Raw genomic sequence first — 25,656 nt, 5'->3', positions numbered from 1 at the left:
GGTACGACCATATTGACATTATAACACTTCTGAAACCCAATAACCCTATGCGGCCCTTCAAACCAGATTTCTCATACCACGAGTAGTTAAAAGATATTATAATAACACTTTGTATATTATATTTTATAATACATATATTTTTATAGGTTCATAATAACGATATTGAATTTAAACATAAGCTATACTTAAAGTAGGGTAAGCATAACTCACTTACTAGGAGGTTTGGCTAGGAACCGGGCTCTGCGGGGGCAGAACTTCCGAGCCGAAAACTCTTCTTCTCGGAGCCTTCTAGTGCTCGGGGACTCGCCCTAGCACTTAGGAAATACTAGGGAAGGGGAGGGAGAGTTTTGGAGTGCTGAGAGAGAAAGAAGGGTGATTGTGTGAAGAATTGGAAGAAACCTCGCATCTATTTATAGCCCACAGCTTCGGACTACGTTGGGCGTACTCCTCGGGATACGCTACGCGTACTCAGTATGTTGCACATACGAGGGGGCAGTTTTCGGCCTCGCATGCGAGACCGTGGAGAACAAGCAAGGGCCAGGATTTTGCCACGTCACCCTCTTCGCATCAGCCTATTTCCGACTTCTAAATTTCGCAACTTTCGCATACGAGCTCCGTTTTCGACGTTCTTTATATCCACACGTAGGTGGCGATGTACTCTACAATTTTCGTTTAGACTCTGTCGGTTAATTTTGACTTTGTTTTTAAAGTTATATTTTAACAGGCCTGGATAGGTAAAGTCCGTTAAAAATTCATAACTTTGTCATCCGACGTCCGTTTTCGTGTGTCTTTATATCGTTGAGTTCTTATTGATGAGATCTTTAATTCTCGTTTAGATTATGTCAGCTAAAAATCAGTCGATCTAAAATTCGAACTTCGGGTTGTGCACTGCTATGCTAAATCTTAGAAAAATCACAACTTCCTCATATGAAGTCAGATTTGGAGGTTTTTTTATGCACACTCTTGGTTTAACGTATACTACGACTTTTGTTTAGATCGCTAAGTCTAAAAAGTATTTTATTGCAAACTCACTTTTTATGATTCCCGGTGTCGTGCCGGTTTTGCCGCAAAACTTCGACAAACTATAACTTATTCATTATAAGTCGAATTTCAGCATTCCTTATATCCTCGGAATCCTTGTTACGACTACTTCAACTTTTTTCATAGATATTGATCAGTATATCTATTATTTTATTTTTGACGCTTATTTTTATTATTATTTTATTACATCGTTAATAGTAAGTATAATGCACATAAAATCATATAATTCACATAATACTCAAATAATTCATCTTTATTACTTCAAAATAGGTTATGATTGTTGACCCTAAGTATTACATCATACTATTAATGTTTAGCCTAGAAACACAGGCGTTACATTCAATAAATAACATTATACTTTCATTGATTTGTTTATTATAATATTCTAATTCCATTTCTTTTTGTTACAACCTTGCACTTAGATAATTCTACCCGGTTATAGCAGATTTTAATTCAAATACATAACAAATTTTACTACTACAATTTCATTTAAATGTACCCTTTTATTTATTGGCATCATTATTGTTAACATATATTTTTGTTAAGTGTTAATTGTTTTTTTAGAAATATCATTTTATTAAGTGTTAATTATGTTTTTTTTATAAAATAAGAAAGAAATTTCAAAAGATAACAGATGACATTTTAGTCATTTAACATAATTTTTGTTCCGGTTCATGTGACAGATTAAAAAAATCAATAAATGTTATTTTCTTCATGAAAGTAGAATCTTGTATCGATGTTACATATCTTAAAATATATCAGTTTTTTTTAAAATACATTACATCAAAGTAGGATGCTATATGGATCCTACCTATTTTAAAATACATATAGTTTATTTGTAAATCAAATAATCAAAAAAAAAAAAAAAAAAAAACCGACATGACCCTGTCTCGTGAAAAACGTGTTTCGTAACATAATAATCTTCTCTCATCACTTTTAATAACCAAAAGTAGGCTAATTCCAAGTGGTGTTGTAGAAATTATGGTTAAAGTTAGAAAAGTAAAAAATGCAGCCCTTTAAAGTAGCTTAAAACATTAACAGTATGAGGAGGATATGTTATTAAAGGTTTTTTTATGTTACACAACAATTCCAATTTTATTAAATGTACAATTATAGTTACAAAAATTCATTTATTTATTTATATTTAAATTGCTAAAAAAATCCAAGGAGACCAAACTATGTCTATAAGCGTATTGCTAATTTGCTATTATGGGTAAATATGAAGTATATTCCTGATTTTAACAGCAACAGTGAAGTAAGTTGCTATTTGTCGTGATTTTCCCTTTATCTTTATTTTTTTGTTAACTTTTTTGGTAACATACAATATTTTGGGGTGTTGACAAGTTTACCAACTTGATTGGTTGTGTAAATTACTCTAATAACGAATCACTAAAGTATAACATGCAGAGGGTAAATAATGTTTTTAGTTGTTCATGGAACAAAGATGGGGTTTTATATTAAGTTTTTAAAAAAATTATTTTATAATTGTAACTTGTAACTGATTTGTCGTGGCTATGTATGTAACTGAAACATTGTCCATAAACTACTATATATCCATATGTTGGAATCAAGTTCTGTTCATTAATATGTTCATTTTTAAGCATTAGATAAACTGATAAAGGCTTCATATTCCATATTATAACTTAAATAGTGTACATGAAATCGCTTGTAGGACAAACATACAACGATTGAGTTTTCACATAAACATGCGGTGCATGTTGCTAAAAAGATTGAAATATGTTTGCTATTTCAATAGTATTTTATAGTTTCCAGTATCTCAAACTTTTTTTTTCTTTAACTTCAACAAGTTTGTGGTGCCCATGCACTTCTAGAACAAAATTAAAATTAATGACAAATCTAAACTCGTCTATTGTGTTGACTTTTATCCAACATGTATAAAATAAAATTTTCTAGTCTTTATAGACACATTTGTGTTTTACATTTATGGATTCATTTTTCTTTTTGTTTTATCGGATTTTGAAGTAGACATGAAGGGAAAGTAGTTTGCATGGCATGTCTACTATTATTGTTATTGATGACTACTATGATGTATCCAATCTATGGTTTTGGCAAACCTGAGAGTTTAAGAGGCCGTTTGATAGATGTCGTCTGAGAAAGTTTTCTAACTGTGAAAGAAACCATGTTGTTTGATTGTTCATCTAATTGACTGTGTTGAATGATGAAAAATGACCATATTACTCTACTGTTCTATATTGTGATGGATGAAGTTGTTGAATAATTATAAAAACATACGAATTGTCATACAAAATCAAAATTATACAATAATCATTTAAAAATCCAAATTCAAATTGTCATACAAAGTAATTAAACATAAATCAATTAAAATCCAAATCGAAACATACTGAAATTAAAAATAACATACTAATTTGCATACAACTCTAAAGTAAACCAAGTGAAAGTAGTTGATTAGCAATATGTTCACGTAAAGTCCATATATTCAACGGCTTCTGAACCCCATTCTATGTCTTGTATGTTTTCACTCTCAATTCCTCCACCTTGCACACCAAGATTAACCATAATGTTCTCTTTAAAATTTGCAAATATATATAAAATTCACCATATATATATATATATATATATATATATATATATATATATATATATATATATATATATATATATATATATATATAATTCAACATCTTTGTACAAAAAAACAACATATATGGTTTTGATTTTACCCACAAAAAGTTCACAAATTCTGAAGCATGTATCCTCTTCCTATGCTCGAAAATTACATGAAAGAAAATATGGTTTTGATTTTATCCACAAATTTTGAAATGCTACACTCATATTTCGAAAATCATAAAAAAGAGAAGTAATGAAAAAAAAAAAAAAGAATAAATCACAAACAAACTATTGAATAAGATTGGAAAAAAAAAAAAAGAAAAAAAATAGAAGGAAAGAAAGAAAGAAATAAACCATCTTGGGTGGATATGGAGGAGGGTCGGCGACTTCTGGTCAGAAATGGAGGAAGGCAGCGACGTCAGAAATGGAGGAAGGCGGCGGTGTCTTTGCCTGCAAAGCTGCAAAGGGAAACGCGATGATGGTTGGCGGAGTCGCTGAAGGAGACTTCTTAGGAGCGTTTTTTTGTTAGGGCACAATGGTCGAGGCGTATTACTTTTCCATCCAAACTTGAGTTTGTGGTTGTGTGGGAAAGACTCAGTTTATCGGGAAAGCTGAATTTTTTTTGTGCAAACCAAAGGGTCTTTGTGGCTCATTCAGCCAGAAAAATCTTTATGAGTTTGGAAAAATGTTTATAAAACAAGACCTAAGACCGTTTAGAAATCATTAACGTTAATATTTTTTTATATTTCTAATCAACATGTGTATTACATTATATTATTAATCAACATGTGTATTACACATGCATCTAACTTAGTATTATATGAAACAAATATCCCCTCCCTTAATACGATTCTCCTTTGAAAAATTATCAATATATCTCTATAGAAAACTAAAACAAATCTATAATGTATAAAACACCCTTCAACAACAACATAATACAAAATGCAATTAAAGTATCATGTAATCATTTTGTTTGTTTTTGTTTTTACTTTGTTTTTTGTTTTTCTTTGCCCGGCCTTGTCTCTTTATAGGTTGTGGTTTTTAATATAATTTTTCCGTTTCCAAAAAAAATAAAATATCAAACGATTAGTGACATGAGGAATTCCATAAGTTTGTACTTTATTTAATGTGAGAACCCTATAACATAATACTTAAGTTTGTATTTTATTTCATGTAATACGTGCACACATAGTATTTATTGAAGTAGGCATGGCAACTAAAAGAGATGGTGATGCTTCTTGGTGTCCTGTGCCTTTTCATCTTCCTTCTTATCATGGTGCTCGTGGAATGCATATCCACCAGCTCCCACAGCAGCTGTCGCTGCAATCTCTTCCTCCAATTTGTGGCGGTGTGCGTTCTCTGGATCCTTCTTTTCCTCATGCTTCTCATGCTACATTCATTCAAAATTTTATTTCAACATTTTTTGTAATATTTAATACATATGTGCATGCATGACACATAACATCGTATTATATAGTAGATCCAATCATGTTTTCTTGTAAATAAAACGCAATTAAATAGTTCATATGTGGAATTATGCAGCTCAACCACTAAGCTCCCATGCAACATGAATACACATACATGTTAGGTAAATGGTTAAAATTCAATCTTGTTATGATCCATTGAGATTCAACCTTGCTTTGCTTGGATTAAAACAAAGAAACAAATGAGTATGGGTGCAACCAAGTGATGAACATATATAGGTGAATGATCATGGTTACCTTTGCATAGAGCCCTGCAGCCACAGCACCTACTTCACCAAGGTGCTCATCTTTCTTGTGTTTCTTCTCATCTTCCTTGTAATCATGGGTTCCCTCAACAGGATAGGCTGCAAAAGACTCCTCATCATCCTTATTGTGATGAAAAAGGTGGTGGTGCTTCTTCTCTTCATCCATGGTTAAGTTGTTGATTAAGAAATAAGAATGATGAATTAGTGATGATAAAAAGAAGAGTGAGTTTAAGAGGTATTTATTTATAATATAAGCAATTGTGAATTCGTTTTGGACGCGTGGACAGTTTTAATATAGTCACAACCTTCCCTACTTAGTTATTAGTATGATATATTAATTATAGTATGTCATATTATTTAGATCAAAACTTATCTAATTAGTTGAAATTGTTGAATTTTAATCAACCATTTATACCTTTTATATAAAAGTCAAACAAAATGTGCTAACAAACAAACAACAAAATACATCTATTTAGATATAGTTCTTTGAGTCCTTCCAAGATCATATTAATTGTGTTTGGATCTTTTTACTTTAAAAAAGGTTAAGAGAATATCTACTTAAATAATTTTTACTTTTTTTTTGTTAATATATTTGTCTAAAATAAAATTTTCTATTTACCTATCTATCATAAGGCTACGAATTGATTTAAATTGGTGTTGTTGAACATAGTTAAACGAAAATATCTACTTAAATCATTGATGTAAAACCTAATTAGTATTTATAATATAATATATAATAACGAGTATCATTGTTTGAAAATGATCATGTTTTTAAAAAGTATTTAAGAAAAATATTGTACCGTACGCAAATTGATTTGGTCTAATTTATGCAAACACAATGTTTGTATTTCTTTTAATAGAACCATTCAAGTTTAAATAACTTTTAGGGAAAATGGACTTAAAGATATTAACAAAATTCTCATTTTGTTAAAAAAAAACCATTAAATTTTATTTTTCTTGGGCATTATATCATTAAACTTACTTAAATGTTCAAAAATATTATCACTACCTATAGTAGCAGGTTTATCCAGGTTTACGTAAAAAAAAATATTGACATGGATATTACGTGGCAAAGAGAATATTTCAAAAATAAATATTGACACATAATCCCTATTAGACAACCCATCCCTTCTCTTTTCTTTTTCACAAATAAGAAGTTTCGTATTGAATTCTGATATATCTTCCCTTTGTTAAAAAATAACTTTTTGTTCACCATGTATAATACATTCTTTTGCTAGTACTACTATCACTTCATTGCGATTTAAAATATTTTATTTATTAAAGTCAAGATTCCAAACCTGTTACTATTTTTGGTTTCTTTATCTTTTGAATTTGAACTTTTACCAACAGGAACAAAGTTGGAGCTGATTTTAAATTTAGGAATTTGAGTGCCCACTTTGATTATCCCAATGAAAATTTCATGTAACCCTAGGCATATAGTGTTGAATTGTTTGTTTAGGAATGTGATTCCTACACGAGCATTGAGATTATAAAGTCCTTCACGTATACCCCTTCAAGGCTTCAATAGTAATTTTGAAGAGAAAGAGAAACAAGGTTGCTACAAGCAACAAAAAATGATATAAATACAAGAAATTGGAGAGGAAAAAGTTTGATAAAAATAACCCAATCCAAGACAACAATCGGTATGAAGAAAATAATAATGTTTACCAATGGGGACTTGCAACATGTTATATCGATTGGCGAATGAAGCTACTATCTATATCAAACCACAAAAGGTTATCAACAATCTAAAGCATTTAGAAAATTATATAGTTTTCTAAGAAAAATGAAAATTTTGTAAATGCAGAATTTTTTGTTTATCAAAATTACAAAGAACTTGGAAAATGGATAAGTATTGTTTTCTAATTTCCAAAATTTTTTAAAATATATAAAGTCAACCCAACCCTAACCTCCCCCTCCCTATTTAAAATAACTTCAAAAAAATTCAATGTTTCTTTTCGGAAAACAATTTAAACTCCATTTAAAATAACAAAAACTGAAACAAATAGAAAATATACAACCAAACACATTTTCTAATTTTCTAAACGAAAAATGAAAACTCAAAAGTTTTAACCAAACACATTTCATTGCATTTCATTTTCCAATAAAAACTCCACTCCTTTTTTTGAAAACCTATCCAAGAAAACTGAAAACAGTTTTCCACGACCAAAAGCAACATATATTGTCTAAAATGTCATGTACACATTTGGTTTTTTTCCTCTCTCAAGTCTCAAAACACCTTTTTCTTATTCATGATTTTGCCATTTGTTGCCATCAAATGTAAGTTTCTCCACAACAATTACTAGTAAATAATCATTCACCACAAGCTTTTGCATCTCCACCATAAACAAGACCTCGAATATAACAACTCAAATGTGAATCCTTCCCACCAAAAATATTCATCAAAACCCCACCATATAACAAACAATGAACACCTACCCACAAAAGCTCAACTCTTTCTTCGCCCCCCTTAATTTCCTTCACATTCATTAAGAGATCAATGGGATCTTTAACAACTTCAAGATAACTATTTCCATGAACCAAAAACTTCCAAACCTTAGGCATTATATCAGTGATGCAATTTATAAACTTGTTGGATATGTCTAAAACCCTTCTGGGACTTTGCCCATTATCAAACTCAGCTTCAAATACATCAATCAGACCACACTTTAAGCATTTAAAACTTTGAAGCTCTGAATCACAATCAGACATTATGTTTCTAGCAAGATCTAGCATGGATTCACCAGCACCAATCCAGAAATTTGAAACCGAAGCAATGAAACATGATTCATAGAGAAAGAGTTTATGTGTTACAACAGCAAGTAACAAGGAGTATGCAGCACTGAATCTTTTCATCTTTAAAGAATGTAACAGATTTTCATCCATTGATCGAACCTTATAAGCTGAAGCTAGAGTTGTGTAGGCATTTAAAGATAGATGATTTTGGGGGTGTAATCTTATTATGAGATCTTCATAATTGAACTTGAACCCATTCAAAAGAATATTTTCCAGCTTTTTGCAGCAAGATTCGGCATCATTGGAAGATAGATATTCATCAATAGCATCGTTTATGTACTCTGTAAGTTTTTCTATTCCCACATCATTGGAGGAGGCAGTGGTCAACGTCTGTAGACACTGGTCAACGTGTGTTGGAGGCACTGCAATACATCGATTACAGCAACATGTAAATCGATACTTGGACCACAAGTCCAGTTGCCTCAACTCCTGGAAAAAACAGAAAGATGATTGAAGGAAAATAATATGTTATTTCATGAATTCGCACATAGAATGGATTTGATGAAGTTGTTTACCTTCGGTTGTAGCAAATCTGTGTATGCGATTGTAATCTGCGCCCCTTTCTTTATGGGCTTTATATTCCTAATAACCACTCTTGGACCACCATGGATCTCCGTCGATTCTATTACATATAAGCAATTCAATTTCTTGTTTATGAATTGGAAACGTATGGATTTGAGGGTTTAGTGAATTACCTGTTAGGAATTGGGAATTTGGAGAAAGCTCAATTGGTTGGCGACCATTAGAGGATGCTGGAGTGATGAGAAACCGTTGCCCACTACCGTGGCTCTCCGGCGGCAAGAACAGATAGCAGGCATTTGGGGAGCAACTGTGGTTGATCCACGAGAAAGAAATATCGTACACAGCAATCCCCACTGATAGACCAACCCTATCTTGCACCTCCACGGCGTTTGTTACCACCACGCACAACACCGCCTCTTCCAGTAAATATTCTTCGGACAAATTGGAATCGGAGACGCCGTCTCTCATCATTGTAGCTGCCGCCATTGCCCTCGCGCCGTTCTTTATTCTGGTGGAAAACTCATCGTCGTGATTAGACATAAGGAGATGGCGACGGTTGCTCATCAACCCACAGATTCTGTCGTATTGTTTGAAGGGATGGTGGCGTTTAATTTGGAGAAGCAAGAGGAGAGCGGCGCGGAGGTCGGAGGTTTGGCCATCGTAAGGGTTCTGGGAGAGGTGGAGATGGAGGTGGTGGGAGGCGGAGGAGAGGTGGAGGGGAGAATGGGAAGAAGAGCAGGAAGGGGAGCAGTAGAGAAGAGGATGAAGGGAAGGATGGGGATCGGGCGGAAGAGGGGAGAAGCAGGAGGCGCAGTGGGAGAGGAGGAAAGAGTCATGGAGTGAGTAGGAGAGAGGAGAGAGCGGTGGGGTCAGGTCGACTCCGATGCTTTCTACTTCTGCTGCTGCCACCATCTCCATGTTTCGTATGTCTCCAGCGCCACAATTTTAGACGTATAAAAACCTTCATTCTCATATTTTAACTTCAATTCATAGAAAAAAAAAAATTCAAACCCAAAATTCTTTCGGAACTAAATATGAAGCTTGATCACAAACATAAATCTAGTTGAATCAAAACCCCGATCTGCCTTTAATGTTTATTTCTCAAATAAAATATGGCATTTCCATTCCTGCAAAAATGTTATTTCTCAATAAGAAATTGACATTTTGGCATGAACAAACGAAAAAGTAAATTGTTACAAAAACACAAATCTATTGGATATTCAATGAATAAAACACACATATGGGTTCAAATTTCATTTCTCAACAAGATACGATATTTTCATAGTTGTTCCTAAGGGATGACATTTTCAAATCAGCACATACAAAAATGTCAGTTGCTAAAAAACACACACACACACACACCATATAATCTAGTTGGCATTCAAGGGAGTGAATGTATATAAATTATAAAACCCTAAAGTTCATTTCTCAGTAAAATATAGTCCAGAAACACCTAACATTTTTGCAAATGTTCTCCAAAATTGTTATTTTTCATTGAGAAATGACATTTTCATAGAAACCCTTATGATAACATCGGCTGTTACTATGAAAACACCAGAAACACCTACAAGAATATTTAGTAAATTAAAAAACAAGATAAAAAATGGTATTTTCACAGTATGGCAAAAACGCATCTTTCATCTACGAAAATTGTATTATCGCAGGACTTTGAACTTTGAAAGAATACTATTAGCCCTTTGGTGTAGTCCTCCTAGATGATTTTCTTTTTTAAAGAGTTTTCAGTGAATTTATGAAAATAGAATATGAAAAATAAAGTTAAAACTTCTTTGGGGTTTATATAGGCGGACCATTGTGTCCCATTTCGCATCCATATAATCCATTCCGTAGTGATTTGGCCCATTTCTAATGGTATGCTACAAAAATGAGTGGGTCTTTTGCTTAATTTTTAGCTAAATCTTGTAGTAAGTTAATAAAATTAGCCAAATTTGTTACTTTTATCTTGCTTTTATACTTAATTGTCTGAAAAAGGTGATTTCAAGTGATTCCTCTCCGTTTACACCATTCAAGGAACACAATCAAATATCGTATCTTGTTGAGAAATCAATGGTCCATTCAGAGGTTATCAAACAACACAAAGAACTAAGAAGTTTAACAATACTTATATAACTGTAACATGCACCAAAAGCAAGAATGGGGTTAAAGAACCCAAAAAGATCAAGCTCCCAAAAGTCCAAAACCAACAGTCAATCACAAATTCAATTGGTATCAAATCTTTGTTACTCTTCTCTGATCAATAAAATCCAAACTAGCAATTGTAATCACATTTTAAAACCAATACCACTTCTGAACCAAATCAAAATGTATAAACACATATACAACAAAACAAAACATAAAACCAAACCAATGCTTCACATCAAGTTTTAACCTGAGGAAATAAAATAAAAATACTTTAAAGATGTCAAATGGTATGAAAAAGGATTTAAGAAGAAAAACAGATGAAAAAGATTACCAAGTTTTATCCAGTGCTAGTTCTTAACTTTCAGTGTACCCTCAATTCGTTGGATAAGCTGGTTTGCTGTTAAAGCTCCTTCCTAAAACCAACCAATACAATAAAAATTATATAATTGTTATTACTATTATTCTTTTCAACTATGAAAGAGAATAATAAACAGCAAAAGATTGATGAATGTTGCATAAAAAACTTACAAAACGATCAAAAGGTTTTCCATCTTTGAATAAGATGAAAGTAGGCAAAGCTTCAATGTTGTACTTGTTTGCAATTTCAGGGTACTTTTCAGTATCAATTTTAACTACTTGGAGTGTGTCTCCCATGGTGATACTAACTTCATTCAGTATAGGACCCATAAATTGACATGGCCCACACCTGTAAGTAACAAAGATGACGATTTAAACCAGAGCTTAATACCTAAATTGATTGAAAGATCAAAGAAAGAATTACCATGTTGCATAAAAATCAACCAATACTGGCTTCTCAGCTTTTTCCAGTAGCTCATCAAGGGAGGAAAAAGTTTGCTTCTTTGCTTGAGCCTGATTAGCAAGTAATTAGTCAGTTGGTTTTTTGTTTATCAATCCACAAAATACTTGTAACATCATTATCAGAATATGTTGAAGTGGATTTGTACTATAGATTAGGGATTTTTGCAGTTATAAACAAAAGCAAATAAGAGAAACAATTTCAACTCTTTAATAACCAAAATCTTCACGATTTTCGGGAAGTAACTCAAATGAGGGAGGAAAGGAAAACCTAATTTACAATTAACTTGCTAAACAAATGGAACTATTGAAACAAAATGATATGATTCGCATCTAACATTACAAACATAAAGTTCGCAAAAACACAGGCAACAGAAAGAGTAAAACAGGAGTATTATCAACATCGAAGTCCTAAACATAGAAATTCAAATCTGCTTAGCGAGTTAAACGATAGATATCAGATATATGGAGAAACGAAGAGAAGAGATGAAAAGGAGATTACCAGGATAAGTGTTCGGGACTTAGATGGGAAAGTAGTAAAGCGACGATTACTAAGAGTAAGACGAGGAATCCGTGAATGAAATTGCAGAGAAGACAGATTGGAAAGCCTTGAGGAGGAGGAGGAGGATGAAGAAGATGAAGCCAACGGCGTGGAACGGTCAAAAGTCCATGAGCGACATGCGGCGGGTGCAGTGACGGAGATTGCCATCGGAGATTTCGAAGGAGTGTGAAAGAGACCCAAAACGTTTGGAAATCGGGAGAGCAGACGGAAGATGATATGGAATTTGTTGCTCCTGTAGAGCCTTGCGGTTGGACGAAATCACATTAGGCATGTTTCTTTTGCTTCAAGTCCTCTACATTTTTAGAATTGTTACTTCACCCCCTCAACTATATCTATTTGTATCTCTATCTAGAGATGCACAAAGACCCGATCCGGATCCGGATCCGATCCGGTTTGATGATGTCACGCCGAATCCGATTCAACCTTTAATCCGAACCGGTTTCAAACCGGATTTGACCGGTTTTCCGAGCCCCGCATCCGATTTGGTTTAATCCGATCCGATCCGAAATCCGATCCGACTTTGCCCTTTTTTTTTTTTTAAATACATATTTTTTGGACCTCAAATATAACACAAAATGCAACATGGGTACATTAAAATAGTTAAAACATATATCAAACGTCGAATTAGAAAGAGTTTTTAAACTAGTTAAATAATAATAATAATAATAATAATAATAATAATAATAATAATAAAGTGGCGTTATAACATTTAGCCAAATAGAAATAGTTTTTGTGGTCTTCCACTTCGTGTCGCCTTCATTTAATTATTCTTCAACTGCCACGCGAGTAACTAGGGGTCTCATCAATGCCATATTCTTCATCCCCGTCTTCGTCTTCGACTTCATTGTCATCGTCTTCGTCTTCGTCTTCCGGAGGTGTTGATAAGCCTTGTGCATATTCTTCATCCATGATCTCTGGTTCAACATTTTGTGATAGTGGGCCTTCTAGTGATGCCAAGTGTTGTATACGTTCCACAGAATTCAAGTAATCTTTCAAGCAAACGCAAACCTCTACCGCAACCGGGGTAAGATTCGTCCTCAACTTTGATAAAACTCTTCCACTAAAAGAAAAAGCGGATTCCGAAGCTACCGTGGAAGCTTGGACGGTTAGTAAATCACGGGCCATGACGGAGAGAATAGGAAATTGTGCTTCCTTTTCTCTCCACCAAGCCAAAAGATCCAAAATTTTAAATTGTGGTGCACTCATGAATTTTAAAAAGTTTGAACCCATAAAAATTCCAAGTTCGCTACTAGGCGTTAATGTGCGTGCTCTTTTGTTTTGCTCCTCCAAAAGGTAGTTATAGAGCTCGATATGAAAATCCGTTCAACCCCTACCACTACCCGATGCACCGCTAGTAGAGTCGGTTACACTTGCAAAAGTGTTTGACATATTGTCATATTTTGTAGCGTAAATGTCAAATAAATTAGTAAAAGTATCATTAAAAATGTTTATCTGGTTACGGATGTAGTTTGAGTTATCTTTGTGCAAATATAAAGACATATAAATTTTGGTAATCAAAGCCTCTACACCCGTAACATTGATACATGGGTTTAATGTCGCGGCACAAGTAAAAAGTGGTGGCATTTCTTTGAAATATTTGACTAGTTTTTGTCTCATTGGTCTCGTAACCAAAACAAATATTTCACTTCTTTGTTCAAAACGTTCCAATTGTGCGGACATCAACCATAATTCATTTAGTAACAACGGACTTGTAGGGTAATACACACCCGATAGAAAAGTGGTTGATTGTTTAAAAAGTTTTAACATTTCCACAAACTCTTCCATCAAATCTCAATCATAATCCGAAACCAGGTTTTTTCCTTTTGAAATTGTGTCGTAAAATAATTGCAAAGCAATTCTGTGACGTGTCAAACTTTCAAACATCATGCATGTTGAATTCCATCTAGTGTCACAATCCCAATGAGGACTATATGGAGTTACGTTAATGGAAATGGCAAACTTTCGATATTTTTCCATTGTAGCTTTATTTTTTCTAAAAACTCTAGTTAACACAGTTTTGAATTTTTCAATCGTCGAATCTATCATTTTTAAACCATCTTGTACCGCAAGATTAATAATGTGACAAACACATCTAGTATGAAAAAACGAGCCATCCAAAATAGGTTTATATTTTGCAATTAATCTTTTTGCCGCGGCGGTATTGTTACTTGCTTTCTCAAACGAAATAGAGAAGATTTTGTCGTGTAAATTATAAGTCTCTATAACGCTTACTAAAATTGCAAATAATCTTGCCCCCGTGTTAGGATGCGCAAAAAGTTCAAAAGCAATAACTCGTTTGTTCATTACCCAAGTAGAGGGATCTATCCAATGTGCCGTGACACAAAGATAGCTTTTGGGACAACTACCGGTGGAGGACCAAACGTCACAGGTTAAAGAAACACCGGTTTTTATATTTAAAAATCCCAATTGCATATCTTTTTTGGCTATATCCCAATACTTTAAAAGCATCACGTCTAAGAGAAGTGCGACTTACTTGCCGGTATTGTGGTTACATTTTTTCCCGCAAAATCTTTGTTAATCGTGGGTTGTCGAAGTGGTTGAAAGGATAGCCCTCTTGAATCACAAACTTGCAAAAGCTTTCACGAAGGTCATCATTGTTGTAAATGAAGATCGACCCGTCGGGAGTAATATTTGGTTGACTTGGATCGCTTTGACCTTTTACAGTCGGACAAGTTTTTGTTGTATGACTTCTTAACGTGCTATTGCCATCTTTTCCCAAAAACATTCCGCACTTCTTGCATCTCGCTTTTTCCTTCCCGTTCGACAACAAACACAAATCGTAATGTTCCCACACTTCTTTACTCCGAGTGGTTGGTATGATTTTAACCACCGTTGCATCCGAATCTTGACCCGCGGTTGAATTTCTCGAGCTCATTTTTTTGAGTATTATGAAAATAAGTAGTAATTTTTTTGTGTAAAATTGAAAAGTAGCAAATGAAAGGTATATATAGGTGTTTATAAGTGCCAAAAAGTCAAAAAAAAAGTCAAAGTAGCCGTTTTTTTAAGTTCTAACGGCTAGTAAAAAAAAATTCGAATTTTCCCGTTTTTTAACGGTAACAAAAAATCCGATTTCAAACCGGTTTTGGATCCGGTTTCAACAAAATCCGGTTCTCGATCCGGGGTATAATCCGATTTCTTGTCCGAAGTGGTGATCCGGTTTCAATCCGGTGACCGGTTCAATCCGATCCGGTTCGGTCAAAACCGGTTTTGACCAAATCCGGTTTTCGGATAGGATCGGATCCTATAGGCCAATCCGGTTTTTGTGTGCATGTCTATCTCTATCCGGCTATTTTAGGCCTCACAATACTCGACATGAACCGATGAACTGTGACCCGACACGAAACTGAAACGAAGACAAACGAGTTTGGATTGAGCTTTTTAACCCGCCAACTCATTTATTAAACGAGTTGTATATAGGTTATACAAAAAATCACGGGTTGACCTGTTTATGAGTTTAATATAAAAAACTATATATTTATTAAATGTTTTAAGTAGGATTTGTACCCTTTTGTTTGTTACTTGGTTACTCCCTTAGTCCTTGCATGTTTACCCTAAATCACACAAAATCAAAAATACGTAGTGAGCCATTAATGAACGATTAAACGACGAACGCCTGTTCCAATTATCCTCGTTAAACATCCCAACTCATCGATTAGCGATCGCCAACGCCAGTAGTTGTGTTGCACTTCTATGGTTGATTTGTTGTTGATGTCTTGCACTTCCTTGCTCTCACTCTCTCAGTCTTTTGTTCTAGACCTCTGGTACATTTTCTTTATGCCTCATTTATCATATTTAGTTGCTTAATCATTCACAGAATCACAGTCTTGCAGATTCACTCATTCACATACCAATATATAAGTTGTAATGTGTTTCAGTGAATGTGTGTTTCATTTATCTTATTTCTTATACATGTATCATTCATATATTCACACAAACACAATAATTACCTGTTAACTTAAGCAACTCACACGAATCCAACCCACAAACCCGAATCTGACCCGCGAAGCCGTATAAACAAACTAGTTGATGTTCCAAACCGGCCAACCCGTGACATGTATAGTTAAACGGGTCATGCTAGGGTTTATGTATTTTGAGCCGCTAAGCTGCGACCTGCCAACCTGAACACGACACGATCGGCACCCTTACGACTATATATCTACTTATATGTGCATTACTGTCAACTAGCTAAGAAGCTAGTTAAAAAATAGCATTTAATAAAAATAGCTTATAAGTTATGTAAAATATATAAAATAGCTTAAAAATGTAAGTAAATTATTGAAATTTGTATAACTAATAAGGGTATATTTTGAAAATTTTAAAAGGAGCCAATAAGTTCATTAAAAGGTTAGTTTAAGCAACTTTTTAGAAAGTTAGCTTATAGTATTAAACCACATTGGCCAAAATTTTCATTTTTATTTATTAAAATATATCATAATGTAATTACATTATGCATAAACATGTTGTGAATGCGCGTGTGTATAGTCAAATATTGCCCTTTCTTACGAGTTAATGAAGTACCTGAAAAACATTTATAATTAGCTGAGTAAGCATGAAGCTTAGTGAGTTCCCCAAAATACCATAGACCATAATACATATATCGGTCCCCGCCCAATAAGCATATAAATGAGCCCCGTTCAATGAACATATAAGTGAGTCCCGCCCAAACTACATAATGGTCCCCGTCTGACATACGTAATCATATTGCACATATAAAAACCACACTTTTATGCTCTACTAATACATACATATAGAGGTTATACTTTCCATTCTACTGCTAACTTTGAGCACACTAACATTGAAAACCGAAGAACTAAACTATCAGTTCTACTCTACCATCTCTCACAACCTAACACACATGTATATATATTGTAATACACAATATAGTGAGGTAACTCACTTGGACAATTTCTCAAAAGATTAACAGCTTTCTAGCAATCCCACCGACGGGCAATGCGCCAAACGAGTATTAACCTATAATATTATTACTTATTAATCATCATGACAACCTGGTAGTGAAAGCTAGATCTTTCACTAATCCCAACAAATACCGAGAGTTCTATCAAATAATGATCAGTCAGGCTGGACATTTGGAAGACATGACCATTTCAGCATATAGTCTTTCTAAAATCCAACAACCAAGCCAACGTGACCATTCTAAACACCCTCTCGTAAGTAGATCAATCAGTATTATAAATGGAATTACTGATAAATCTTATATATATATATATATATATATATATATATATATATATATATATATATATATAACAACGATTATGAATATAAATAAAAGTTACATTAAAAGCGTAGCTTAACTTACAGAGATCCTAGTGAAAACTAGGATTTGCGTTGGCAAAATTTCAACCTGAAGGCTTCTATTAGCTGGACTTCTAGATACCTCGGAGTATTACTAATATACTCTAATAACTAGAGAAACTCGAGCCCCAAATTTCAAAGGAATTCAGAGAAAAGAAAAGGTTGAATGTGCGGATATGGTGCAAGCTCGAGAGGTATTTATAGGTTGATTCGGGATGCATGTCGCGCACATGGTCAGGTGTGTGCTGCGCACTTTGTCGGGTATGTTGACGTGGCGTCGTCTTGGTGGTGACACGTGTCGGAAAGCTGGTGGTGTGTCAGTGCACATCGTGCGCTTGGACTGTGTTCACCAGCTCACGTGCAAATTTAACAGTTCTTCAAAAATTAATATATTGTTTATACGAGCTCCATTTTTGACGTTCTTTATATCCACATGTAGCTATTGACGAGATCTACAACTTTCATTTAGACTCTGTTGGCTAATTCTCACTTTATTTTTAAAACGATATTTTTAATAGGCTTAGGTTGTTAAAGCCCGTATAAAAATTATAACTCTCTCATATGAATTATGTTCTCGACCGTCTTTATGTCGATGAAATCATATGGACGAGATCTTCAACTCTCATTTATATTGTTTTCCTAACAATCGACCGATTTCTATTTCGGTTTCTGTGTCGTACACTGTCGCGCTGAAACTTATAAAAATCATTACTTCCTCATACGAAGTCAGATTTGGACGTTCTTTACATGTACATTATCGCTTTTATGACTACTACGACTTTTGTCAAGACTATCCTAAATAGTCTTCTATTATAACTTATATCAGTCGTTTATACTGCTAGGTGAAAACGAGGTGTTACAATTATATTTGTATATAATTTGTGTGTTCATTTATATATTATTATTATAATGTTTAACACCGGTATGACTTGCTAGGCTTCTCAACCCTAGCCAACTATTTTAACATGTGGTCAAGTTAGTACGAGTTGTTTAATGACATTATGGAGATTGATGAGCTTTGAGGAATTTTCGAAGACTTTACATGTCATGTTTGAAATGATTTACACATTTTATGTTGTCTCTTGTACTGATTGGTATGCCCTTGTATAAATATTTTAACAACATATTTTTGTTTATAAAAAGAAGTTGAAGTTTGAGAATTTATTTGTAACTCAAAACTTAAATAATTTTCAAATTATTTTTAAAGACTATTTCAATCTAAAAGTAGAAAAGTAGAAAAACCGGTTAATTAACCCACCTTCACTACCTATTTTAATATATGAACAAACTTACTTATTTTGACCCATGTTTCATGAATCAAAACAACTTCGTAATTAGCAAAGTAACAAGAACATGCAATGACATAAAAAACACACACAAAGTAACTAAACACATAGAAAAGGACTAAGCATAAACAAATATTGAAGAACCAACAACTATTGTATTGTTTATGAGAAGCATTGCAACAAATGCATTAAACTTAAATAAAACAAATGGAAATTTGTTGTCAAATCTTAAAGTAAGCATACACATAATTGGTTATACATGGACCTATAATACATAAAACATTACCAAATGTATTTGATTTAATTACATAACAAGAAAACATAAAATATACCAGCCATTACATACACATATCATAAACCGCCAAACCATGAACCAGGGAAACCAAGACTATGTCAATCATCAATTCATAAACTAATCATTCATAACATATACATACAAATTCCATATTACCAAATAATGAACTAAGGACACAAAAACATGAATTGTGCATTATCATTATTTTCCATAAGATATTAACAAAGTACAATGACCAACTAAGTTCATGAACAGAAAACAATCTTACACTTCATCAACCATCCTTGGTCATGACTTCCTTCCCTTCGGTAGACTCATTATCAACAAAAGAAACCCTGCTATCAGAAGTACCGGTACTTTCACCATCAAAATGGCCTTAAACAACAATCACTTTGGAATTGGCACATTTTGTATGAACTTTTAATGCTTTGGTAACACTTTTAATACCTTCACCACAAAATGGCTATAGGCAATAATTGTTTTGGAATTATCATATTCTTTAGGAACCTTTAATTCTTCAGTACCATAGTTAGGTAATTGTCATATTCTTTAGAAACCTTTAATTATTCAGTAACACTGTAACACCCAGTTTCCCAGGTATATTGATTTATATGTATTTCTTTAATTATGTAAGGTGACTCGACGAGTTGGTGCTTAGACCCGTCGAGTCTGGTCGCGTCTGGATGACGTGGTTAATGAGGGGACTCGACGAGTCAAGGAGAGTGACTCGCCGAGTCAGAGATGACGAAAGAAACCCTAATTTCTCGGGTTTGGGACCTATTTAAAGGCCCTTATGGCCTTCATTTGCGGCTACCAGTCCATAGAGAGGAACCCTAGAGTGCTTGAGCGTCTTGAGAGAGAAAGGAAGCCATTCTTGACCTTTGTGGTGTTGTTTAGCAAGAAGAAGGAGGTCCTAGCCGAGAGGAAGCAAAGGAGATTGCTATTCTGTGGATTTGAAGCTAAGATCATCGCATTTGAGGTATTAATTCGGCTATTCTTCTGTTTTATGAAGAGTATATGGATTTAGGGTTTCTTGTGCCCTTTGTTAGGTTGGTTTGATGTCCAAATAGTCCCTTTCTGGTAATGAGGCTTTGGATCCGGATCCATAGAGGTCTAGAGAGCCTTACTCATCAAGCTTTTTGAAGAACAATGGTGGTTATGACTTTGGGTTAAGGTATTTGGGGCTAAATCATCATATATGGTCATATAGATGTTGCATGTGCATCAAGATAGAGACTTTACGTGATTATTGAACTTGGGAAGGTTAGATCTAGGGGTTAGAGGAATAGATCTGGCCTCAGAAGGTTGTTTGAGGTTGTGTATGAAATGAACTCGCCGAGTCCATGAGCAGACTCGACGAGTCGGAGCGGGTTTGTCCCGTGACTCAGATCAGTGGATGACTCGCCGAGTTGGGTGAGTGAATCGGTGAGTCAGAAAGGATTCAAAGGACTCGAGTTCACATATGGACTCGACGAGTCGGGTCAAAGGTTGACCGTTGACCAGGGTTGACTAGTGTTGACTTAATAGTGTTAGTCAAACTAAGTCAGGAAAGTATTAATTAGAGATGTACTTATGATATAGGAGTAGGGGTGTCAAAAAAAAAGAACCCGATTAACCCGACCCGAACCGAACCCGAATAAGGTAATTAGGGTCGGGTTTAATAGGGTCAGAACTCTTAATCGGGTTATTCGGGTTGACCCGAAACCCGAATTGTTAACCCGAATTACTATTATTATTAGGGTCGGGTTTAGGGTTGATTTTTTCAAAACAATTCGGGTTTCGGGTCAACCCGAATAACCCGATTAAGAATTTATTACCAAAATTTTTTTTACTGCGTTGAATGACATAAATTCAAGATCCCGTGAGATTTTACAACTAATACATATTTCATATTTAAACAAACCTGATAGTAAAATTACTATGTACAGAGATGTATAAAGTGCCATAACTTTCCTCTTTTCTTAATACAGTACGGTTGTGTTGTAACAATTTTACAAATTTTATTCACTGTTTACATTACTAATATGGTAAAAGAAACTCCAAAAATTCATATCGTATACGAACTTTACATTTAAGTCCCGATACATGTGGATTATGTATTAAAATGACACAACATAAATTCATCTTATATTTCAACCTCAACCCGACTAACCCGATTAACCCGACCCTACAAACCCGAAACCCGATTAACCCGAACCCGACTAACCCATACCTTATTAGGGTCGGGTTCCGAGTGAATATTTTTTCTAGAAAAACCCGACTAACCCGACCCGTTTAACCCGAAACGCGATCGGGTTAACCCGATTAACAGCCCTATATAGGAGGACGATAGGTCGGGGAATCGAGAACGAGTGATTATCCGACATCAGCGATGTGAGTCTTCTCACTATGCAATACCCGATGGGGTAATTATGTGTGACCGGAAGGTCTTATGTGTATGATGTTTATGTGATACATGTTATATATATGTGATATGATATGATATGAGTATGATGATATGGACCAGAAGGTCAACAGGGTATGGGCCGGAAGGTCAACAGGGTTATGGGATGGAAATCCCCCGAGACACTTGGATCAGAAAATCCTATAGAGTTATGGCCTGGAAGGGCGTATTTATATGTGGTATTTTGGGGAACTCACTAAGCATTTATGCTTATCGTTTGTGTGTTATGTGTTTCAGGTACCAGTGATGATCGTGGGAAGGCGCCGGCATAATCAGTACACACTTGCATATGATATGTTTTGAGATCTTGGGATATGGATTATGTATTGTGTTTTGTGGAAATATTGGATACATGATTTGGAAATGAAATGTTTTTATAAAAGAAAATTTTAAATGAAAAATTGTTTGAAATTTATCGGTGTTACAAACACAGTTAGACAAAGATGTTTTGCTATGTTTTCGTGTAGACTTTGATTTCCTTGTGTTGTACAACAAAGTTATAAAAAACAATGACATATTAATCATTGTCTAAGGCTAGGAGGTCATAGTCCAAATCAACATGTGGAATGGGAAATGACATATTCCTCAATGTCACTACAATGTAATTTACATGACCATTAATGTATATTCTTAATAGAAATGGTATAAACATCCTACGATGATGCATATGCATATTTATGGTGAAGATGTTATCGTACCTTTTATAAAACTCAATAAATAAATAAAGCTCTAGAAACAAAGAATCAACGGCAATAAGAAAGAGTAGAAATGGTAGATACGATTGGCGTCATTCTTCTTCAAAGCATTTAGGTTGCCTTTTACACTTTGTGGCGAGGAAGATGATTAGTAACGATAATTTGCTTTTTCAGTGGAATTAATACTACTTGGGGTGAGCTTTAATCCAACACTTAACACTTAGGTTACTAAAGGGAGTATACAATATCATTCAAGAGGGAGATCAAGTGGTTACGTGAAAAAACCAAAATATTTTCATGTGGAATACACATGAGGGGACTTAACAGTTCCACTTAACGGTTATTAGGTTAAGGGACCAAATGACCAATGGTGTAATGAAACTACCAAACTGAGACTAAAGGTGCAAAAGGTAAATCTTGTGGAATAAAAACGATACTTCTAGGAAACCATGTGGATAAAAGATGCAAATTACTCTATAATTGGTACAACGTCATTTATTATTCAATTTTATGGAATCGTTTTTATTTTATAAAACACTACACGATAAGAATCATGCTTTGTCCATTGTCAACATGGACATCTCGCTAATGTTTTCATCAAAAAGAATAAACAAACAAGAAACTAAAATTTAAAATTATATCCATCTTGTTTCTATCTAAAGAAAAAATTATAAGTCCATGCTTTTTTATTGCCATTTTAATCTTTTATACAATTCCAAACTTAGGGATCTTCTTCGTCCTTAGCTTCCCAAATTTCATATCAATAAAAACTTACTACTAGAATAACCAAGGTAGTTGTTGTCAAACCCATATAAAGTTTTTTTATAGCTGTGTTTAAAAGCTTTTACTTTACCCCTTTCAAAAACTTACCACTACTTTTTGCGGATTCTACACAAACAAAAGCTACAGTTTCCAGTTATCAGCTATTTTTGCAAAACATAAACAGTATAACTATGTGTGTACACACTTTACAAAGCGGAAACAAAATCCATGGTCTAAAAACTACAACAATCAATCATCACCCGTCACTCGTTAAAACAAATGCCAAAACAACAACCGTAAGTGCAAAAACAATCGTCCCACCAGCAAAAAACTGCATAGCCCTCGCCCTTTCCTTCCCTACTTGATTATTCTTGCTTTGACTTGTCAACTCAACTTGTTTTAAAAGGTCTCGGATTTGATCTAAATCCGAATCTTTAGCAGCTTGATAAAGCTTTCCCTCAATTTTTTCTAGCTTTTTTAGCCTTAATTCTCGTGATTTATTCTTTAGTGGCCATAAAAAACCAGTCATCTTCCATAATAGGATACCCACGTAGATTGCTACAATGCAGTCTACTGTGTAATGATGTCTTTCTCTTACTTCTCTTTGGGCACTGTGCGCTACAAGCATCCATATAAAAACCGAGCTAAAACCTCCATATGCTTCCTACATTGAAAAAAAAAGGTGTTAAACATGATTCAGCTTATTCAATTGAATTATTGACATGATACATACTGTCCAAGCCATAGCTGTAAGAACTGCAACAAGCATGTGTCCACTGTATAAAAGATCGTTACATCCACCTCCAGCTTTCTTTAGCAGATTGATCCATGCAGCTTCTCCAGAAGGAATAGGTCGAAGGAAATCAGCAAGGAAGCTCATAAACCCCCAATCTGGTCTATATTCATCATCTCCCACGACACCATTGTCTACAAAGATTATGTCTGAGAAATTGTTTTTCCAGAAGAATACAAGAATATATATATATACAATGGGGAAGAATAAAGTAGGTTGAATACCATACACCATATCTTGATGAATGACATTGTTGATGGCATTCGGATCAGAAGCATAAGGGACATAGAATTTTTGTGCCCAATGATGTGGATGATGAGGGACATCAAACCGACGTGCAGCACACCATGGTCGAGGTGATGGGAGAATAGTGGATGCGAAACTTATGGCTCTCAGAAACCGGCCTATAGCCATGGTGAACATGTAGCGTGCACCAATTCCAAGTCCAGGAGCTTCTATGGAGCCGAATAGAACAGAGAAAGCAAGCATTACGAATAACATAAGGTAGTGATGTAAGCCGACGATTCTTGCCCTAAGTATATCGACAATCACTTGAGGAAGTTTCTCATTCAGTCCCAACAGGATCCATTGTCCAGTGTCTGGAAGAGGTGGAGTATTCCTGAAATAGAACGCTAATTGTATTCATTGAAGTCTAACATCTCCGAAATGTAACGCTAAATTTGGGGAAAGTGTGTTTTTATGGAAACTGCCGCAGTTATAGCAGATAATTATTACTGAAAATTTAGAACACGAAACAAAACACCATCGATCACACACAGATATGAACCAAAAGGGAAATCATGCTCAAATTTAGATCCGAGAACTCAAACAAGCGCCAGATCTGACACACGACTTGCTAGTTTTAGCAAATGTGCTGATATTTCCAGATAAAGAGAAGATTATTGGCTTCAATCGGTAAATAAAGTCAAAGGAAACAAAATAAAGTTAGATTTGTACCGGTGCCAGGTGAGGCCGAGCACGGCGGTGACGGAACGAACGGATATCATCTCATAGAGTAAGGTGCAGAGCATGAAAACCAAAGCGGCGATGAATACTAGAGCTGATCGAAGTTCAGCTGACCAGTGCTTGTAAAACGGAACACGTGTAATTGCGATTAGTGCGAGCACGATCCATAGCAATGGCTGAAGTAGCTCGTGCCACGACGGCGAAAGGTGTCGCAGGTAGTCGATGCTGATGTACGCCACCGCCGCAAGGCCCAATCCACCACCACGACCACCACCGGCAGCACCGCCATCTTGTTTCCCGGATTTCTGCGACAAGCGCACCATTGATGTGGCTTAGTACGAAGGGGCCATCTTTATTATTGCTATATAGATCAACTGCGACTTTACCCAGACATACCAATTGTTGCACTATTTACAAGGTAAAACATCCATTATTTCCGACCATTTTTTATTTTTATTTATTTTTTTATTTTTATTTTAAGTAAATTGCAAGAAGCTACCCCATTGATTATCTTTTACCCTATTACAATAAATTCAATATATATATATATATATATATATATATATATATATATATATATATATATATATATATATATATATATATATATATATATATATATATATATATATACTAGTTTATAACCCGTGGAAATTCCGGTTACAAAAATAATTGAACTTTTATTATAAAAACTCAAAATTATTAATCAATTATTTTAAATAAATTAATAATTAAGAGATTTTTTTAGTTATATGAAATTATAATCATTGATTTAAATAAATATGTGAAATTATATCACTTTATAATTTGTATTAATTTTATTTTAATTTTTATTCTAATGTTATTAATTTAATGTACTTAGAGTGGTGAATTTAAATTTTGAAA

General features: G+C 34.4%; 4 protein-coding genes across 4 annotated transcripts; all 4 read right to left on the bottom strand.

The window, feature by feature from the left end:
• Positions 1 to 4,732: 4,732 nt before the first annotated feature.
• On the bottom strand, positions 4,733 to 5,583 carry LOC111919516 (abscisic stress-ripening protein 5). The gene is made up of 2 exons (XM_023915065.3): positions 5,352 to 5,583; positions 4,733 to 5,020 (listed from the first exon to the last, which is right to left on the bottom strand). The coding sequence occupies exons 1-2, from the start codon at positions 5,523 to 5,525 to the stop codon at positions 4,847 to 4,849; spliced, it is 348 nt and encodes a 115-aa protein (XP_023770833.1). The 5' UTR covers positions 5,526 to 5,583; the 3' UTR covers positions 4,733 to 4,846.
• Positions 5,584 to 7,426: 1,843 nt separating this feature from the next.
• On the bottom strand, positions 7,427 to 9,765 carry LOC111919512 (protein SET DOMAIN GROUP 41). Its single transcript, XM_023915062.3, has 3 exons — positions 8,851 to 9,765; positions 8,671 to 8,777; positions 7,427 to 8,584 (listed from the first exon to the last, which is right to left on the bottom strand). Exons 1-3 carry the CDS (start codon positions 9,593 to 9,595, stop codon positions 7,673 to 7,675), a joined length of 1,764 nt encoding a protein of 587 aa, XP_023770830.1. The 5' UTR covers positions 9,596 to 9,765; the 3' UTR covers positions 7,427 to 7,672.
• A 1,102-nt stretch (positions 9,766 to 10,867) lies between these two features.
• On the bottom strand, positions 10,868 to 12,443 carry LOC111919515 (thioredoxin Y, chloroplastic). Its single transcript, XM_023915064.3, has 5 exons — positions 12,135 to 12,443; positions 11,598 to 11,686; positions 11,345 to 11,522; positions 11,148 to 11,229; positions 10,868 to 11,063 (listed from the first exon to the last, which is right to left on the bottom strand). Exons 1-4 carry the CDS (start codon positions 12,339 to 12,341, stop codon positions 11,164 to 11,166), a joined length of 540 nt encoding a protein of 179 aa, XP_023770832.1. The 5' UTR covers positions 12,342 to 12,443; the 3' UTR covers positions 10,868 to 11,063; positions 11,148 to 11,163.
• A 10,716-nt stretch (positions 12,444 to 23,159) lies between these two features.
• Positions 23,160 to 25,155, bottom strand: LOC111919514 (protein PHLOEM UNLOADING MODULATOR). The gene is made up of 4 exons (XM_023915063.3): positions 24,763 to 25,155; positions 24,030 to 24,424; positions 23,746 to 23,939; positions 23,160 to 23,676 (listed from the first exon to the last, which is right to left on the bottom strand). The coding sequence occupies exons 1-4, from the start codon at positions 25,092 to 25,094 to the stop codon at positions 23,269 to 23,271; spliced, it is 1,329 nt and encodes a 442-aa protein (XP_023770831.1). The 5' UTR covers positions 25,095 to 25,155; the 3' UTR covers positions 23,160 to 23,268.
• Between the last annotated feature and the right edge of the window lie 501 nt (positions 25,156 to 25,656).

The sequence above is a fragment of the Lactuca sativa genome, chromosome 9 (assembly GCF_002870075.4).
Source record: "Lactuca sativa cultivar Salinas chromosome 9, Lsat_Salinas_v11, whole genome shotgun sequence".
NCBI classification, from domain to species: domain Eukaryota; kingdom Viridiplantae; phylum Streptophyta; class Magnoliopsida; order Asterales; family Asteraceae; genus Lactuca; species Lactuca sativa.
This window is presented reverse-complemented; position numbering and strand designations above follow the sequence as displayed.

Bases quoted from the DNA above. Each gene is read 5' to 3' on its own strand.
- LOC111919516 (XM_023915065.3), bottom strand. From the start codon at position 5,525: ATGGATGAAGAGAAGAAGCACCACCACCTTTTTCATCACAATAAGGAT. The intron at 5,021-5,351 runs GTAACCATGATC...GAATGAATGTAG, and splicing joins CTGCAGGGCTCTATGCAAAG to CATGAGAAGCATGAGGAAAA.
- LOC111919512 (XM_023915062.3), bottom strand. From the start codon at position 9,595: ATGGAGATGGTGGCAGCAGCAGAAGTAGAAAGCATCGGAGTCGACCTG. The intron at 8,778-8,850 runs GTAATTCACTAA...TATATGTAATAG, and splicing joins AAATTCCCAATTCCTAACAG to AATCGACGGAGATCCATGGT. The intron at 8,585-8,670 runs GTAAACAACTTC...TGTTTTTTCCAG, and splicing joins CAGATTTGCTACAACCGAAG to GAGTTGAGGCAACTGGACTT.
- LOC111919515 (XM_023915064.3), bottom strand. From the start codon at position 12,341: ATGGCAATCTCCGTCACTGCACCCGCCGCATGTCGCTCATGGACTTTT. The intron at 11,687-12,134 runs GTAATCTCCTTT...CTTGCTAATCAG, and splicing joins AGTCCCGAACACTTATCCTG to GCTCAAGCAAAGAAGCAAAC. The intron at 11,230-11,344 runs GTAAGTTTTTTA...GGTTGGTTTTAG, and splicing joins GAAAACCTTTTGATCGTTTT to GAAGGAGCTTTAACAGCAAA.
- LOC111919514 (XM_023915063.3), bottom strand. From the start codon at position 25,094: ATGGTGCGCTTGTCGCAGAAATCCGGGAAACAAGATGGCGGTGCTGCC. The intron at 23,940-24,029 runs GTATTCAACCTA...TAATCTTTGTAG, and splicing joins TCATCAAGATATGGTGTATG to ACAATGGTGTCGTGGGAGAT. The intron at 23,677-23,745 runs GTATGTATCATG...TTTTCAATGTAG, and splicing joins TTACAGCTATGGCTTGGACA to GAAGCATATGGAGGTTTTAG.